The sequence below is a fragment of the Chelonoidis abingdonii genome, chromosome 15 (genome assembly GCF_003597395.2).
Source record: "Chelonoidis abingdonii isolate Lonesome George chromosome 15, CheloAbing_2.0, whole genome shotgun sequence".
NCBI lineage: Eukaryota > Metazoa > Chordata > Testudines > Testudinidae > Chelonoidis > Chelonoidis abingdonii.
Window position 1 is genome coordinate 24,059,996 of NC_133783.1, and position 19,285 is coordinate 24,079,280.

General features: G+C 44.1%; 1 protein-coding gene across 1 annotated transcript in view; it reads right to left on the reverse strand.

Moving 5' to 3' along the window:
- Positions 1-19,285, reverse strand: part of CDH23 (cadherin related 23) — a 508,967-nt gene that overhangs the window by 418,915 nt on the left and 70,767 nt on the right. The window contains exon 3 of the mRNA XM_075072614.1: positions 1,441-1,583. Coding sequence (XP_074928715.1) covers positions 1,441-1,583 — 143 coding nt within the window. The remainder of the gene's footprint in view (positions 1-1,440; positions 1,584-19,285) is intronic.

Genomic DNA, 19,285 nt, shown 5'->3' on the forward strand with positions numbered 1-19,285 from the left:
GAGAGAGTCCAAATAGCCAGATAATCCTGCTGTAAGAGTACCAATGCCTGAGGTGATGGGGCCTCCAGGGTTTCCAGGGTTATGGATCTTGGGCAGCAGATAGAATACCCCTAGTCGGGGCTCTAGAGGTATGTCCATGTAGATTTGTTCCTGTGCTGTAGCTGGAGGTTTCTTGAGCAGATGGTGTAGTTTCTTTTGGTATTCCTCAGTGGGATCAGAGGAGAGTGGCCTGTAGAATGTGGTGTTGGAAAGTTGCCTGGCAGCCTCCTGTTCATAATCAGACCTGTTTATTATAACTACAAACATGCCCAAATAAATCTGTTAGTCTTTAAGGTGCCACCAGACTCTTTGTTGTTTTTTTGGATACAGACTAACACGGCTACCCCCTGATACAGATCAACTCAGTTACCTTTAAACTGTAGCTTCCCCAGTCTCTCAAAATACATCCAATTTTTTCTGTTTCCTTTCTGAAGCCCTTCTTTAATCAAACCACACACTGCCTCCACCAGTTGAAATCCAGAGTAATAAAGAGTACAAAGTACATGCAGTCTTTGATTCCCAGTGGATGCATGGCCACCTGCACTATCCGGTGGCTATGGCCCCAAGGAGCACACTTGGGAGCCTGCTTCCCATGTCCATGCCCTTGACCTGCTGGAGAAATTCCACAGGATTAATCTGGACAAGCCTGGACCAGTACCACTCCAAAGGGGGACTTGAAGGGGTAGATGTAAGAACTTGCGGGACTAAAACCTGGGACCATGTGGGTTCTGAGCTGCTGACACTTCTGCATTGCCATTGGAAGCTTAGGCCGTGTTTCTTCTGGAGAACCCTGTGAAGCTAGGCATGCAGAAAGTACCAGAATGCAGGGCCTGAGTGGTGGGCCCCCACTGCCCACTGATTGGCTCATGCTGGTATATAAACCACAACCCAGTCCAGACACACATTTGCAGAACTGGGTATCAACATAGCTCCTAGCACTACCGTGAGGTCTTGATCAAGGGTTCAGAGTACCAGAAGGGGATGTGTGCCTACCTTGCTATGGAAAGGCTCATTTAGGGCTGGAGAAAAACTGCGCATTGGAAGTTTTTCCAACAGAAAATTGTATGTGATGAAAATTCATTTAATTGAAAATCCAGTGTCGGCTGTCTCTGGAAAGTTTCAATTGAATGTTTTTTGTTTTTTTAAATGAATACCTAAACCTCATAAAGTTACCACACAGGGAGAGCTCACTCCTCACAGGTAGGGCTTTGAGAAGGCTCCTGATCACCCCATACCAGAGGCAGACAGAAAGATGAGCAATAATTTCCATTCTGATGTTTGGTCAAGATCCTCTCCATTTGCCCCTGCCCTCCAGTTATCAGATGCCTTCCATAGGGAATATTTCTGACAAAAAACACATCAAGGTGTAACAGCTTGTCTTCTAGCAGCAAATGACATTACCTCTCTGTCCAAGGGCTGCCTGAGCCATACAACTCCAGTCACACTTTCCACTGCAAAGAACCTGCTGGCCTCCTCCCCGACCACGCCAAACACAAGACGGTCGTTGTCTAGGTCCCGGGCAAGCAACTGAGTCACTGATGAGCCTAGAACAACATAAGCAAGAAAAAAGCAAGCGGATGAGAGGAAGAAAGGAAGGAAATGTCAGACTCATGGAACTAATTAGTTTCTTATTGCCAAATTGCATTGTTCATTTTTAGAAAGTCTGTGTTGTGGCCCCATCTCTGCTCACTTTAAAAATTTACCCTCCAAAGATATTTAAGTATGCTGCAATGTTTCGAATAAACAATCCGTGCTCTAAGTAGCAAGGGTGGAATTGAAGATGGCTTTACTGCTCTCTTTAGCAGAGCTACCAGTGCCATGCTGAGTCCACATTTCCTAAAGTTGCACCCCTTGTAGGGAAGGAATTGTTGCATATGGGAAAGTCGAATTAGTTCAGTAAAAGCGGCAACATCCAGCTGTGCCAATCACTAGAAACAGAGATAATCCATGCGTCTTTTTGGGTAAAAATCTGCCAACAACATCCATCATCAGAGCTGTCAGGCACTTTACTTTCATGTTGTTTAAGTTGTTGCTACTGAGTTTTAGTGCTTATGGAAGTAATAGGAACAATAACAATCACTAGACTCGGACAACTGAACAGCTACTAGGCGTACTTCCTTCACTCAGTTCTGCCAGTGCATCCACTCTCATTTCAATCCTAGAGCCCCATTTCACCCATCTGCCAATGTCTCTCTCGGTCTTCACTGGCAACATGCTCTCGCTGCATTTCTGGGCCTTGAGCAGAGACTGCCAACAACACTAAATTGTACCAAATTTCAGGGTGTTTTTTGCGGACAGATACCCACTAGGGATTATGGGGATATCAAACTATTTTTCACTATGCTTGACACAGAATTAGTACCCAAGAAACTGAACGTGGAGCCCAGGAGGTTAGGCAGCAAAGGTGGCTTTAAACCACTTATGTGTCACTCAGATTCTGGGCTGCCTAAGCACACAGAGTGCCCCCCACAACAAATTACAGCAGTCTTGGGGGCTGTTCTAATTTACAATAGCCTTACATAGGTTGCCCCACAGCTCAGAGCAGTGCAGCATCTCTAACACTCAATGGTAGGGAGACAATTCCTCCCACACCCGACGCACCTTCTCCTTCCATCCCTCCCTTCCTCCCTCCATGCCACCGGTTGCAAGGAAGGCAGCACAAGAACAGTTAACACATTAACAAGCCCACACTAAGACCACCACCACAAAACAAAGGGAGCACACACAACCACTACTCGGGTGCTTCGCTAGTCACTGAGGCATAGCATACAGCATGTTGTTTTTATACAGGAGGCTAGAGAGGGATAAATGCAAACATCTGTTGGAATGATCATAATGAGAGCAGATCTTCCTAGAGGATTTAGAGCCCAAATACCTCAGTAATCTGAAGGGAGTTAGGACAGGGCCATCATCAGTTGTTACCAAACCTGCAATTTTTATTACTTTTATCCATTTTTCAGCAATTATCCACTGCCAGAAGCCATCCTTTTCAGCATCTTGAATAGCTTAGCATAGTATTCAGAGCTTCTGCTCACACCTCTCTTTGCGCATGTAATGGCAAGTGACCTTTCCTGAGTACATTAATTGAAGATGGACTTTTAATATTATAGTTAAGATTTTAAATGGTCTAACTGCCTGGAGTTGCTGCTGACTTCCTGCTGGTGTTAGATACATAGGATGTTGGGAACATAGGCTCTTCCTGCATTTCTCCTCATCCTACGTATATATATCCTACGGTGACATCCTATACCTCAAGTTCACTACTTTTTTTTATATTATTTTATTATTTATTATTTTATAAGGTTATGATATATTTTGTACAAAGTATGCCTTGTGAGATATCATTTGAAAACTCATAATCTGCTGAACATAACTGACCTGTCAAGATGTGTATGACAACAGTGTGTAAAGCTATGAGATTTTACTGTATGATTGTTAGTGAAATATGTTATCATTCTGGGTAATACACACAAACCAATTTATTAGAGACAGACACCCTAGCACTCCAGCAAGGTGCTAAAGGGCCATGGCCTGTTTAATTGGCCATTCACCCACCGGGGTGGGGGATAAACAAAATATTTACATTTCCTCCCAGAAATGCTTCAACCCTCACATACACCAGAGACTGTTTGTCTGTACCCCAGTGGGGGGTAATCCTCAAAGAGGGGAGTGGGATATAAGAATGAGAGACAGTGACTTCCACCTCACCTCTTCCCCTCCATCTCTACTCGTGGCAGATAGATCACCTAAAAGACAGAAGCAGCATCATTGAAGTGGGGAAGTGGTCCTGGACTGGAGGTTTTCCAGCTAATAAAGAAAGCTGTAAGCTTTTGGTGAGAAAAACTCCTTTTTTTGTTTTTAGGGACTAGCTCATGTTTTTATCTTTTTATTTCTTTTATAACCAATTCTGACTTTTATGACTTATCACCTTGTAATCACTTACATTTATTAACTATGGAAAGATAAAATCTATCTTATTGTTTTATCTTAACCAATGTGTGTTTTGATTAAAGTGTGTGAGGAACCTCTACTGGATAAACAGAGCTGATGCATAATCATTACCAGTGTTGGAATGACAAACTCTCTATGAGCTTGTACTCTATGAGCTTGTCCAGGGGGCAAGTAAGTAGTACAAGACACACATTTCTGCGAAGTAAGGCTGGGACGGGGGATATGCGGGTGGGTGCCCTGTATGTAACTCAGGGATGGTTGGGCATAGCATTAATGTATTCATCTGGGAGTGACTTTACATGCTAGTGGCTGTGAATGAGCAGAGCCCAGTGGGGCTGCTGTTCACCAGAAAAGCTGTGTAAAAGGCATCACAGGCTTGAAAGTTGAGGGGACGTGTTTGCATAAGGGCATGTTTGTTAGCCTGAGATAGAATTTTGGGTTTGATACTCTTATGTCCTTACTAAAATGTGTGAACAAAGACTCTGTGTTGCATTTCCCACAACCATATGGGGCTTTTAGTACAATGAAAGGAGATAAAGAAGAGAGTTAAAGTGTTGTTGGGTATGGTGGGAATACAATATACAAGTGTACACTTGAAGACTGCCTTGACTCTTATTTCAAGACAAGGTCAAGCAACCAGCTGGTAAGGACAAGAATGACGGAGGGGGAAGGTATAAGAAACACTATAAGCCAAAGAAAAGCCTGGCCTTGGCCAGTACACCACCTCATTCCCTATCCCTCCCATAAGGTATAAAAGAGATAGTATTGAAGCCCCCAGATCTTCCAAAATGGAATATGACTATAAGTTGTAAGGAGTGGGACCAACAGCATGCACTACAGGTATAATTATGCCTGCTAAGGAAAGGGAAACTGGGACACTGGGAAAAAGGCTCTACTGGTGTGCAGAGCTATGAACATGCTTGCTTGATTAACCCCAATAAACATTGCAATGCCTGCACTTTGGACTTCTGGTCTTCTGCTTTCTGTCTGCATGATAAGAACCAGGGCAGGGGCGAAGGAAAAGCTCCTAACAGGACACAGCAGTCCACCTTGTACCCTGGGGAATGTCACACCTAATTAACAGCACCACCCACAGGCAGTGCTAGAGTCAGGAACCAGTGCAGACAAACGGGATCAGAAATATTGGCACTGGAACATTTAGGCTCTTTCTTCCTCCTCAGGTACATTGGTAATAACATAATTGTGTTTGTTAGCGAGTAGCAGAGTAACCAAGGTGTTTTTGTTGAATAGAGGGGAAATTTGGGTGGTTTGAGGGAATTCTAGTGCCCAACGTGAGAGACAATTAGTTGTGGTTAGAGCCAAATGTTAGCACTACCTGAGCTTCTGCATTGAATCTCTGTCTCATCCTTCGGTACAGTCTGCTGTTCCAGATTTGGTCACCTTCTGAACTGGGAGTCAGACCAAATCATGCAGCGGTTTTGTGATGTAGACAAGTAAGAATTAGACCAGGACTTTATTTTTTTCCCCTACAACACATAACCCAGATCTTGTGCAGTGAAAGGCTCATCATGTTGCTTTAGTGAGGCATTATCCAAAAGTGTTAACAAGCACTCCACATAATGTACTATTTCATTCACTGGATTCCCTTTATGGCAGTCTCTGTAATCATCAGACAACTCACTTTCTAGGAATAGTTGCCATTAGACAGCTCAGAACTTTGCCTATCGATATTGTTGATATTGTACAGTACAAACAATATGGCCTAAATCCTGCCTTGAGTTCTACTTGTGCAACCCCACACCCTACATTTAAAAACCGATTAAAGAGAATAGGCCTGATTTACCCCTTATTTGCACTAAATGTACACAAGAGTAATTCCACGGAATGCAACAGAGTTCATTTCTCATTTACCCTATTAAATATATATATATCCTACCCTCTGTCCCCCTGCCAAAATCCTACCTCACCTTAAAAACAAAATTGTCCAGCACCTGCTCTATGGTCAAGTAATATTGAAATCTGTGTGTATGCAGGCAACATGGCTGAGAGAGTCATAGATGTTATACATGCACCAGGCATATATGAGTTTACGCTTGCTCCATGAATGTGACATGTATGAAAGTCTGTACATATTTGCCTTTGAGGGCAGAGGTGTGTGATAGAAGGTTGTGTGTGCAATGCACATATGAGTATAAGTGTGCATGGTTTTACCATCCATGCGAGTTGTGCTCATGTGTGTGGCTGGAGGGTTGCAAACCTTTTTCCACATGCATTTGAGGCAAGATGCTGAACTAGGAATTAAAAAAAAAAAAGTTTGGTATGCTTTATATAAAGCAGTCTTACAAAAAAGAATGGAAGCAAGAGAAAGACAGCTATGACTTTGATTTCATCACTGCAAGAGAGAAAACCTCCGCAGATGCTTGGTAAAGAGAAGGCAAAAACATCAGGAGCAGGAATGAAATGGAATCCAAATGCACAGTATGTTTCTGTATCAAAGTCAGGGAAGCCCTGAGGAATTCCAGCCCTCAGTCAGACCATGTGACATACATAAAGCCCCCTATATTGCCAGAGGCCATTTCTCAGCCAAGGAAAAGCAGAGTGGGGGTTGTAAGCGCAAATAGGAGCTTAGATTCCCCTTCACATTCATGGGAAGAAAGGTCAGGAAGGTTACACCTCAGTGGAGGCTGACACTCCAAGCACTGCCTGTGCCCAACGTGCTGAGTTTGCTAATTCCTGCCTGCATGGAAAACACTCTCCCTTGCATAAGGCATTGCAGAAAGATCTCTGCTTCCTAGTAGGGTTTTAGATGTTACTTCTCCCCTAAACTGTACCTCCATTTACAACACCTTATAAAGCAGGTACCTGATCCTATATGAGGCTGGTACTCTCTGGCTCACATCCACTGGCTTACTGTACCACCACTCAGGAGAGCTGGATTTTGTGGCAATGGAGGGGTGAAACTTGGTTTCTAGAATGGAAGTCAGGAAGGCATATGCATAGAGTGACATTAAGGCAAGTAAAGACAAGGAAGGCAGAAAAGGAGAGAACACTGCATTAATTCTCTTATGGATCATGACAACCTCAGAGTATAGTTAATGAGTCTGACTACCCCCTCAGAAGCTTGTTTGCTTGCAACGGAAAGTGAAGACAATGGCATTAGTGGGTGTGCATCTAAGGGATAATCAGAGCCAATAGGAGCATCTCCAAGAGTTGAACCTATCTTTTAAATATGAAAGAAAGGTAGCACAAGTGACAGCCAGTGTTTAATCATTCTGGTAATAGTGCACAGCTGGCCAGGAGCACAGTGAGAGGGGCAAAAATTCCTTGGTACGACAGCAAGGCCATTCCTACCTATTCCTGGTACAAATCTACGCACATTGGTAAGTCTTAGGGCCTGTCTACACTACAAAGTTGGTGTTAGGCAGCTTATGCTGGCCTAACTATGGAGGTGTACACACTGCTGTGCTCCTTCCGCTGCTTTAACTCCCTGCTACCCCAACCTAATAAAACCATCTGGATGAGAGGCATAGAGCTTTTTGCACCGTAGTTAGAGCAATGCAGTGTCAGTGCAGACACTGCACTGCTTACATCGCCCTAAGTGGCTTTCAGGAGGTGTCCCACAATGCCCACCGTGACCACTCTGGTCACAGCCAGGTACACAGGTGAACGCCCCTCCCCCTTTAAAGCCCCAGGACGTTTTAAAATTGCTTTTCCTGTTTCCTCAGTGTGGAGAGCAACTGCCCAGCTGACCATGCCAGTTCCACACAGCATATATGCTCCTGCCTGGAGCACACGGGAGATGGTGGATCTCCTCAGTCTGTGGGTAGGGGAGGCTGTGCAGTCACAGCTCCACTCCAACCGCAGGAACTTTGAGAGCTATGGCCAGATCGCTTGAGGCCTGGGGGGGAAGGGCTATGACAGGGACACCCAGCAGTGCCACGTGAAAATCAAGGGACTGAGGCAGGCATACCAGAAGGCAAGAGAAGCAAAGAGATGCTCTGGTGCAGAGCACAGGCATGCTGCATCTACAAGGAGCTACATGCCATCCTCAGAGACAACCCCACTTCTACTGCCAAGAGCCCCCTGGATATTTTGGAGGGGCTCGAGTCGCTGGCCACTGGAGTGAACCCAGTGGATGCTGTGCTAGATGAAGAAGTGCAGGCAGAGGAGGATAGTAGATAGGCAAAAAGGAGATTCAATGGCATGGCAAGCCAGGACTTCTTTGTGAGTCGTGAGCAGTCTAGTCAGTCCCAGCAGCCCAGCTCTGCAGAGCCTGATGCAGGGAAAGGAATCTCTGGTAATGTTTCTGCTTCAATACTGCAGGGACACATCCGGTCATGTTCTATTTTTTTAACTGGGCTACAAGAGGTAGTGAAATAACCAACACAGGAAGAGTTTCTATCTGCTTCTCTTTGCTTTGTACAGCTAGGTAGAGGGGGCCCTGCAGAAAAGTTTGTTTATGCAGAATGGAGATGTCCCTTGACTCCTTCATAGAGATCTCTAGGAAAAATTTCCTGGAGCTAACCTGCAATCCTCTGCCAAAGGTTTCTTGGGAGGGCTGCTTTGTTTCCCCCCCTCAGAAGGAAACTTTGCCACACCACTCAGCAATTACTTCAGCAGGGACCATAGCAGCACATAGGGCAGCAGCATACAGTCTCTTTCTGTAGCCACATGCATGCTGGAGCTGGACCTTTGCAGCCTTGGTTAACTTCAGGAGTGAGATATCAGCTGCAAGCAATCACCCCTGCTCCACAGGAAGGAGACTGGATGCAATTCCTTCCATAACTTGTCATTCTGCTTAGTCCTGATATCCACCAGAAACCCCTGGATATCAACAGGAGACACTCCTTGCCCTGCAGGAGTTGAGCATGCTGCCTCCTCAGCATTCGTAGCCCTTGCCACTGGAAGACAAACTCAGATCCCTGCAAAGCATCATGTTTGTGCTAGACTGCCCTCAGGCCTCCATATCTTCAGCAACAGGGAGAGCTTCTTCAGGGGAAATAAAATAGAGAAAAGTTTCAGAGTGGTAGCCGTGTTAGTTTGTATCAGCAAAAACAACGAGGAGTCCTTGTGGCACCTTAGAAACCATCAAATTTTTTTGGGCATAAGCTTTCGTGGGCTAGAACCCACTTCATCAGATGCATGAAGTGGAAAATACAGAAGCAGGTATAAATACATGAAAAGATGTGAGTTACCTTACCAAGTGTGAGGTCAGTCTAACGAGACAATTCATTCGACAGCAGGATACCAAGGGGGGGAAAAATAACTTGAAGTGGTAATGAGAGTGGCCCATTTCAGACAGTTGACAAGAAGGTGGGAGTAACAGTGGGGGAAATTAGTATTGGGGAAATTAAGTTTAGGTGTTGTAATGACCCAACCACTCCCAGTCTTTATTCAGGCCTAATGTGATGGTGTTCAGTTTGCAAATTAATTCCAGTTCTGCAGTTTCACGCTAGAGTCTGTTTAAGTTTTTTTGTTGAACAATTGCCACTTTTAGGTCTGTTATTGAGTGACCAGTGAGACTGAAGTGTTCTCCTACTGGTTTTTGAACATTATGATTCCTGATGTCAGATTTGTGTTCATTTATTCTTTTGCGTAGAAACTGTCCAGTTTGGCCAATGTACATGGCAGAGGGGCATTGCTGGCACATGATGGCATATATCACATTGGTAGATGTGCAGGTGAACGAGCCCCTGATGGCGTGGCTGATGTGGTCAGGTCCTATGATGGTGTCCCTTGATACCGGGGTTTGTTGTAGGGTTTGGTTCCTGTGCTGGTATTTTTGTTGTGCGATGTGTAGTTGCTGGTGAGTAGTTACTTCAGGTTGAGGGGCTGTCTGTAAGCGAGGACTGGCCTGTTCTCCAAGGTCTGTGAGAGTGAGGGATCGTCCTTCAGGGTAGGTTGTAAATCCTTGATGATGCGCTGGAGAGGTTTTAGTTGGGGGCTGTAGGTGACAGCTAGTGGCGTTCTGTTACTTTCTTTGTTGGGCCTGTGTGGTAGTAGGTAACAGAACACCACTAGCCGTCACCTACAGCCCTCAACTAAAACCTCTCCAGCGCATCATCAACAACCTACCCTGAAGGACAATCCTTCACTCTCACAGACCTTGGGGAACAGGCCAATCCTCACTTACAGACAGCCCCCCACCTGAAGCAACTACTCGAAAACTTATGCCAAAATAGAGAAACACATACAGAGAATTCAAAATTCACACCCTCTTCATCTTTCTAAATGCACTAGAAAACAAAGGGCGTTATTAACAAATAGTTAAGGTTCAAAGTCTACCTAATACAGAAAATGCATTACAGTGTCAGTTTCCACAGGAGAATTCTACCTCAAAGACAAACCCTCAAAAGGGAGAGCCTGGAAATGAACAGCTAAGAGGCAGAACCATTTCTCCAGTGCCAAAGTCCTTCATCAGTTAGCACCATCACACTGCTCACCCAAACTTCACATACTCTCCCAATTATATATACATACATACAGATATACACACACACAAAAATGCACAAAAGTCAAAACAACAAATGACTAGGAGATTATCAGAAACAGATCCCTTGAATAAAAAAAAATGGTATTTTAGAAATTCTTAGGTCATTTGTTATTTTGACCTCTGCATATATTTTTGCAAATATTACTAGCAATGTGTGTTAAATTCTGGCATGCTGTGTATTTAAATCAGCCGTGGCCAGAATGAGGGATGACAGATTAGAGAGTGGTGGGGAACTTCACTGTTTACTGTCAGACCTTCTCACATTTGACTCTTTTAAAAGTTATAGAAGTTTTTCTAAGAAAGTGTAATATTAGGCCGTAGGTTTGAGCTAGACTCCAATGAGACTAACTCAACCTTAATTCTTTTTTAATCCAACTTTTTGTTAATTCCCCTTTTCCCTTTTTGAGTGAGTGCGAAGAATTTAAATTATTTTGATGTATAAATGCCCCTTGCCAGCCCCAAGCATACAAAAATCTTGAGCCAGAACCTGCCAAATGATCATGTGTGTTTAAAATGTTTTTAGGGTTCTTTTTATTTGACTTTTTGATTTTGAGCCTCTAGGGATCATGTTTCCAACTGTCTCTGCAACCAGGAGGGCTAGAAACTTACTTTCAAAGCTGAGCTTCTCAAGTAATCCCAAGACTCCAGAAGATTGGGCTTTAAGAAAAAACACCAAAAGTAGTGAGATTCTGATAAAATTGTGAGAGTTAGCAAGAGGGGAGCCTGGTTCAGGGCTCTGCAAGAGGGAAACCTGGGTCAGATAGAACTAATGAGGCCCACCAAAAGTTAGCTTTCCCCTCCTCCCAACGTTAATAACTCTACAGCTGTTTGTGATGGTGGAAGTGTGTCATTTGGCTGGCCACCTTCTGCATGCCCCTACACATCCTGATGTCATGCTACAGGCAGCCTGCCTCCGTTTCCCCGTTCAAGGGGCTCCTTAAATAAAATTCACATAGCTGATTTTTGTCCAATAACTTCCCTTCATCCCAGGTCTAATTTATTGACTACAAACAAAACTCAGTCCAGGGGCTTCTCTTCTCCCCAAATCTGCTTGTTGCAGCACTCCCTTGCCTTGACACCCCATCCTTTCCTGGTGGGAGTCTTTTTCTACTCCCATGGAGTCTTCTCTCCCTGGCCCTCAGCCTTCTTCAGCCCTCTGGCTCTAGCTCCCAGGGTCCAAACCCTTTTTCTTGGTCAAGGGTCTCCTGCTCAAGCCTCCTGCTCACTGCAGCTGTTCTGCAATCTCTGCCACAGCTTCCTCTGATTCTCTCCCTGGGCCCCTGTGACACTAAGCACTCCTGTATTCACACCCCACGCACTATTGTAATAATCTTTGTATAAAATATGCCTTGTGAGGTATCATCTGAAACCTCATAACTCACTGGTAAACAATATCATGCTGAAATGTCTGTAGCAACAATGTGTATAAAGTTACAAAATCCCCGCAGTATAACATGAAAGGCACATGTTCAAACTCCCATAGCACCAATTAAGGCAAAATGGCCAAGCAGGTCTTACAGGGATGTGTTCACCTCAAACTTGCATATCAGCTGTAAACAGAGTCCTCAGGCAAGGAAAGGAGGAAGGCCAGAGACAAAGAAAATCTGCATAGCAGCAAACAGGGAAGGGAAAACAGCACGGGACTTCTTTTACTGGGAGACTTCATGCTGCCTTGCTCTCAGCCGGAAAGAATTTTTACCTAGGAGTCACTCTCAAGAGCTTGCATTTCAAAGGGGGGAATGAACTATAAGAGTGAGGGGAAACATCCCAAGTCTTTCTCCCTGTCACTCACTCACTCACTCTCTCTCTGCACCAAAGATACCAAAAGAAACAGCCTTTGGACTTTGTGGAAGAGATCTTGACCTAAAGATTTTGGTCAGCAATACTTTTGGAAGCATGTGGTAAGAACCTTACCTTGAATCAAGTCTAGTTTGTCAAGTTTTAGTATCAGAAAACATTTCCCTTGTTACCATTTCTGACCTTCTTGCCTATGCTTATACTCACTTACAAACCCATCGTTTTTGTTAATAAACTTGTTTTACTGTTTAATCCAATCCAGTGTGTTTAAGCTAAGTTGTCTGGGTAGCTCCATTTAAGGCAGCAAGTTGTTGTGTATTGTTCGCTTAGAAGGATAATAGACTTCATATCTCTGGACTTTCCAGGAGAAAGCTGGACAGTACAGAACACACATTTTGCGGGGGAAGGGGGAGGAATCCAGAACTTGGGGAGTGCTGGGGTCACCTTGCAGTAGTAACCAAGGCAGGTGAGAGCCAGAGTGTGACCAGAGCATGGCTGGTAGGCTGCAGTTATACACAGACACTCGGGCGCCTGTATGCTGGTGGCAGTTTGTCAGTAGCAAGGTGTTACAGGGTAGGTGATGAGACAGCCCCTCTCACTGGTCTGGATAATATCCTGGATATCACAGCCCCCTTTCTCCAACTTGCTGCTGTTTTATAGGGGAAATTACCTGATCCCTGCTCACCTGTGACTCCATAGTAACCAAGGTTGGTTAGCCCAAGGTCTCTAGGCCTTCAAGGGGGCAAGGAGCCTGTTACACAGCTATGCATGTGTTGAAAACAGAGGTGGTAGACAGCAAAGGAGGAAAAAACTTTATCCATATAAAAGCTTTAAACTAATTCCCCTGCTCACTCCCACCAATGCTCCTGAAGATTTCTGCAGTCTCCATCATTCTTTCTTACCTCACTACCATCTGCCCCCATCCATGTGCCCCCTCCCCCTGCATTGCCTAGTGCTCCCTCCCTCTCATTCTGAGCTTGGGAAGAATGGCGCCATGCTATGCCCACCACATAACCTCAGTCTTCTGCCCCCCCACACGTTTTCTCCTCAAGCCCCCCTTCCCCCCCCACCATCCTTGGCCTCATTTCCATGCCCCTTCACAAATTATCACTCGACCACAGTTCCCTCAGGTGTCCTCCCTCCCCCACAATTTTATATTATATGTATTATATATTCTGGAGTCAGGAGCTCACTTCAGATTTATCAAAAAATATTGTTCACAGTAACCTGAAAAAACAAGTCTTTATATTTTCTTTAATCTCCAGCCAGCCTTTCCAAAAAGTACTAAAAGACTCTTGCCAGCAAGACCTACAAAAGCAGATTTGAAGTTTCCAGGCCAAGCAATTTTAAATATATGATGAGCCACAAAAAAACTTAGAATATGTTTTAAAGTAAAGTAAACTCCAGGATCACCTGCAAAGCTGCATAACTCAACTCTGTCTTTTCTTTTTTTTTTAAATCAAAATTCCTAGGAAAAAAGTTTACTTGGGATGAGATGTAGCAGTGGAGTAACGCACATCTGTTTGAAAGAAAGGGAGAGATATGAAATATTTCTCGTTGCTGGTGGAACAAGTAGAAAAAAAAAACAAACCACAAAAACCCAATCCCAGCACTTCTGGTTCACGCCCACAAAAGAGCAAACAAAAGACAATTTTCACTTAGCATCTCATTTTTTTAAAGTGTCAACAATGAGTTCAGTACTGAAGAAGGCACAAAGCTAACAACTCGTCCTGCTCCAAGGAGCTTACAGGTCCAAAGACACACACTGAGAAGACAGGACACAACTGCGAAATCCAGAACTAGTGCAGGGTTTTTTCTACCTTTCCAGTTCATAATATCACCCTTGCTGTGGGACCTGTGGGCACCCTTTCTTCTCCCTCTCTCACTTCCCTTGTTGTGCTGTTTATCAGCTGCACTAGCCGTGGCTCTCCACTGCTGGTCCCAAACCAGGGTCCATGTTTAAGATACTTCAGCAGGGGCTGGTAGAGGCCCCACCTTTGCTGGTCTGTCATTCTGAGCTACCCCGTGACAGTTCTGGTAACTTTCCTGTACTGGGCAGCCTGAGAGTGAACATACCAGCAGGCTAGAGAGGTACCTACCAGGTATAGCAAAAGGGATGAGTTACAATAATTCCATAATTGAGCTGGAAAAATCCCAGGTTCAGCAGCAGCTCAGAAGGCCAAGAGCGGAGCAGGATTAGACATTGCGATGGGTGAGAAGACTACCCAGAGTTGACACAGAGAACCCAGGGCCCATTGATCCCAAGGTGGGCCACAGAGCCAAGATTAGGGATACTACCCCTCCTGGCAACTAGGGATGCTCCAGAGAGGGCTGCATTTAAAAACCAATTACAATACCAACTCTGGGTAGTCTTCCCCTTGTAACTCATCCCTTGCTATATCTAGTAGGTACTTCTCTAGCCTGCTGCTATGTTCACTCTCAGGCTGCCCTGTACAGGAAAGTTACCAGCAATGCAAAGTTTGGGACTTTGTAAGTGAGCTCACATGCCAAATAATACACACTGTCCGGACTGAAAAAGTCCTAGTTAACCCTCAAGGCCTGCCAGTTCGGTTACTAGGCATCAGTGCTACTTTTGAAGAGGAAGGATAATCCTGGGAGGCAAGGCAAAGGACACCCATTCAGGAAACCTAGCTGTTACTGCTGATTGTGCCACAGACTTCCAGTCTGGCTATGGGCAAGAAGCCCATCCCCTCTGTGCCCTCAACTGTAATGCAAGGATATTAATATTTCCTTGCTGGACAGAGGCATTGTGAGGCACAATTCATGAATATTTAAGAAAGGGCTCGAGATCATCAGATGATGGTTTCTATATCATTAGAAAATTTTAACATGGATTCATTACAAGGAGTCGTATTTCCTCTTAGATAGGCTACACAGGAACTGAACCCAGCTCCACCTGTGCACAGGTGGATACTGTGGAGAGCCCACTTTTCAGGGGCTAGAGAGGAAAAGGAACATGACATCTCACCACTAATGTGCTGGACATTGAGAAGAATGCAGTAGTCTACATGTGTCAACTGTTTTAGCAGAAGGACAAAGGAAACTAGGACAAATAGTCTTTTTCTAGTGCAAAAGTTATAGGCTCCATTTGTTTCCCCTCAGGAATCAGACAGGACAGTTAAGTGTCTTGATTTCTCCAGATAATCACAATTTATCTTGTCTTCTTTTGCTTTCCCTCTTTCAATCATGGCTGCTGCTCTCTCACTTTCTTCTTCTTGGATTCTTGAACTTAGTCTGACCTCAGGGGATTTTTTTTTCAGGGGATTTTTAGTTTTTCAAGTAGAAAACTCCTATCTCAACGTCTTGCTTTCATCTCTAAATCTGGGGTTTTCTAGCACAGCAAATACCGATTATCACGGACCACAAAGTGCTGGGCTTGACAGAATGACCTTTCAAAGGTTGCCAAGTTTCCCCCACCATTCCCCCTGGAAACTAAGAACGCGTTTCAAGAGAGGCGTTGCTTGGTAACTTAATGCTTGTATAACTTCCCCTCCCTCCACCTGCATCAGAGCGGCAGAGGAGCGAGAAAAAAGAGCTGCTTTGCATCCAATTGCCTGGAATGGACTTTCTAGCATCACCATTAGCCACTTCCCTTTTTTAAAAAATAATGTATTTGAAAGAAGAGACAATGATTCCCTGAGAAGAATAAAGATCCTCAAAATGCAGCAGAGTTTTCAAAAACATTGGACCTCAGAAGCAGGAAAGAAACAGAGGGTACAACACGGAGAATTACACCAGAGAGAGGACCAAGATGCTGGGAACTGGTACAAGAGGTGGGACAGGGCACTGGTATTGAAGATTTGGAGGGCGGCGGGGATGATGCTGGGAACCAATACCAAAGATGGGATTTTTAGTTATTTGTTTTAAAAAACACTCTCAATGAGCCTGTTCCAAAGCTCACTGGAGTCAGTGTAAGACTCTTTACTGACTTCAGTGGGCTTTGGGTCAGGTCTTCTGACCCCAAGTACATTTAATATTTATGTTTTAAAATCTCATTTTAAAAAGGCACTTTGTTTCCCTAGCCTTAGCCCCTCCTTCATTGGTCTCACTCCACCTGGCCTTATGACTGAATGTTTTAGCTCATTCTCTGTACAGTTTCTGTACACCACTGTTTCTTGTCATTTATGCCATGGGCATGCCACAATCTGGAGATAACTCAGCAAAGTTTCAGCTTATGGAAAAGAAGCTTCACTAAATAGAACTCTCAAGTGGAGGGGTGGGAAAGAAGGAACCAGCACTTCATTCCCAAACTGCATAAAGCACACTGAGCAAGGGGACAGAAGGCAGAAGCAGCTCTTTGTACAATGGCCTTTGCCCATATTTGCTTTCCAAGGGGGCTGTCTGAGAGCTCCAGTGGTTTGAGCATTGGCGTGCTAAACCCAGGGTTGTGAGTTCAATCCTTGAGGGGGCCATTTGGGGATTGGTCCTGCTTTGAGCAGGGGGTTGGACTAGATGATCTCTTGAGGTCCCTTCCAATCCTAATAATCTATGATTCTAAGACAACAGCTATTAGAGTACTCTGGATAAGCACAAATGTAAGTTCAAGATACTTCAGATCTTTTTGCAGAGAGTCTTACACATGACATATATAATAATATCACTATGTGGCCCTCCCCAGCAAAGGGCAATCCTGAGGAGCACTCAATACATATAGCACCAGGTCTCAGGGCTTCATTTTATTATAAAGTATCTTGCTCCAGTAAAAGCTTCCTGTCAAAACAAAGCTAAAAGGGGATGGCATAGTCAGTGAAATTCTCTGCTGGAGATGATCAGCAAGTCAAACACTGGTGCTGGCTTTTCTGCATTTCTTTTTTTAGGACTGGATAATGAACATCATCATTTAGGGCCTGTGTACTGATGCACAGCCCCATTGACTTCAGTGGCAATCCAGGCTTGGAATGGCAGCCCTCACTCGAGTGACTCTGATTGCAGGACCGAGGTATGAGTTATGCATACTGTGGTCAGGACGAACATCTCAGATGTTAGGACATAAGATGATCATTGCAGGGGCGAAGAAGCAATCCCTATTCAACAGGCTGCCCAGTTCATTATAGCAGAGAGGCTTCCAATACATCTCCACCCTGGAGACTGAGTTTGCAGGATCTAATTGTTAAAGGCAAATCCTATGTTCCTAATTCTTTACCTGTTCCATTTTCCTTCTATGTTTGCACAATCCATGTAATTCTTTCCCCCCCAAGCACACCTTAAAAAAAATGCTTCCTACCCTCATCTTTAAAAAAAAATCTTTATTTGTTGTTTTCCCTAAAGATAATTTAATGCCAACATTTCTGCATCACCAGGCAATCCTATGACAACCAACCTGTGTGCCTATGAGGGATGAAGGGGACAACAATTCTCTGAGGGGGAAAAAATCTGGTTTCCAGCTAAACGACACAGCAAGCAAGAAATGCTCCCACTATTTGTACATTGATTTATTCTGTTTTTGTCAATCTCACAGAGATGAATGGCACAGTGCTAGAAGATACAGCTACATGGGGAATGGGAGTTGCCCTTCTAGATGCAAAAAATGTATCAGGAATATGGGATCAGCACAGCGGGCTCACAAAAAAAAAACCCAAAAACTATCACTTCAGTATATACACTAGATAGATAGGCAAATGCAACTGAATAAACCAGGTGGTAAAATCTAAGTAAAGGATATTGATATATTTAATAACAAAATCTGACAGTCCCCCATAACATTCTCATAAGCAAAACTTATGTTAAGCATTTCCAGACTGGATTCCTTATTTACGCTGTCTCAGTTTAAAAAATATACCACTGAGGAATTATGTATTCTTATTCATTCCATCTCCTGTTCTGAGTCCAGGCATCTGAGCAAATGGAAAAATCTCTCCCCTTCTCCCCAAAAAATCTTACTAAAGTTGCCATTTTTTTTTCAACTGCATGGATTTGTCCTGTCTCCCTGTCAGCTCCCCCTTTCGTAGAATCACAGAAGTTTGTGTTGGAAGGGACCTTGAGAAGTCAGCAAGTCCAGCCCCCAGCTCCGAGGCAGGACAGCGTACACCTAGACCATCCCTGACAGGTGTTTGTCTAACCTGTTTTTAAAAACCTCCAGTGATGGGGATTCCACAACCTCCCTTAGAAAACTATTCCAGAGTTTTGCTACCCTTATAGTTAGAAAGTATTTCCTAATATCAAATCTAAATCTCCTTTGCTGCAGATTAAGCCCAGGTTCAGTGGACATGAAGAACAATGGATCACAGCCCTTTTTATAAACAACCCTTAACATTTTCCTGGTTGTGCAGTAGCAGTTTGTTAATAAACTCTTTTCCCAATGTCAGCAATGCCCCTTTGCCATGTACATTGGCCAAATCGGACAGTCGCTATGCAAAAGACTAAATGGACACAAATCAGACATCAAGAATTGTAACATACAAAAACCAGTAGGAGAGCACTTCAATCTCCCTGGATACTCAATAGCAGACTTAAAACTGGCCATTCTTCAACAAAAAAACTTCAAAAACAGACTCCAATGTGAAACTGCAGAACTGGAATTAATTTGCAAACTTGACACCATCAAATTAGGCCTGAATAAAGACTGGGAGTGGCTGGGTCACTATAAAAAGTAATTTTCCTTCTTGATATTCACCAGTTCTTGTCAACTGTTGGGAATAGGCTGCATCTACCCTATTTGAATTAGCCCGGTTAGCATTAACCCCCCACTTGGTAAGGCAACTCGCATCTTTTCATGTGCTGTTATATATCTATCTATCTATATATATAGATATAGATATAGATATATAGATATAGTGACAGACCCAGGCCAGTGTGGTACAGGAGTCTGGTCCTATTGGCATCCCAGGGGTGGGTGGGCGAAACCCGCCCACTTCTAAAGGACCTCCCCCCAGCCTAAGGGGAGGATCCACAGGTCTAGAACACCAAGTAATTCCAGGGGACAATTAATGAAAAAAAGCAGGAGCGGGAGTGAGGTCACAGGGCTTACAGGAGTCTGGTAGCGGGCAAATATACTAGTCACTGGCTGAGTAGTTTTCTGTTCCC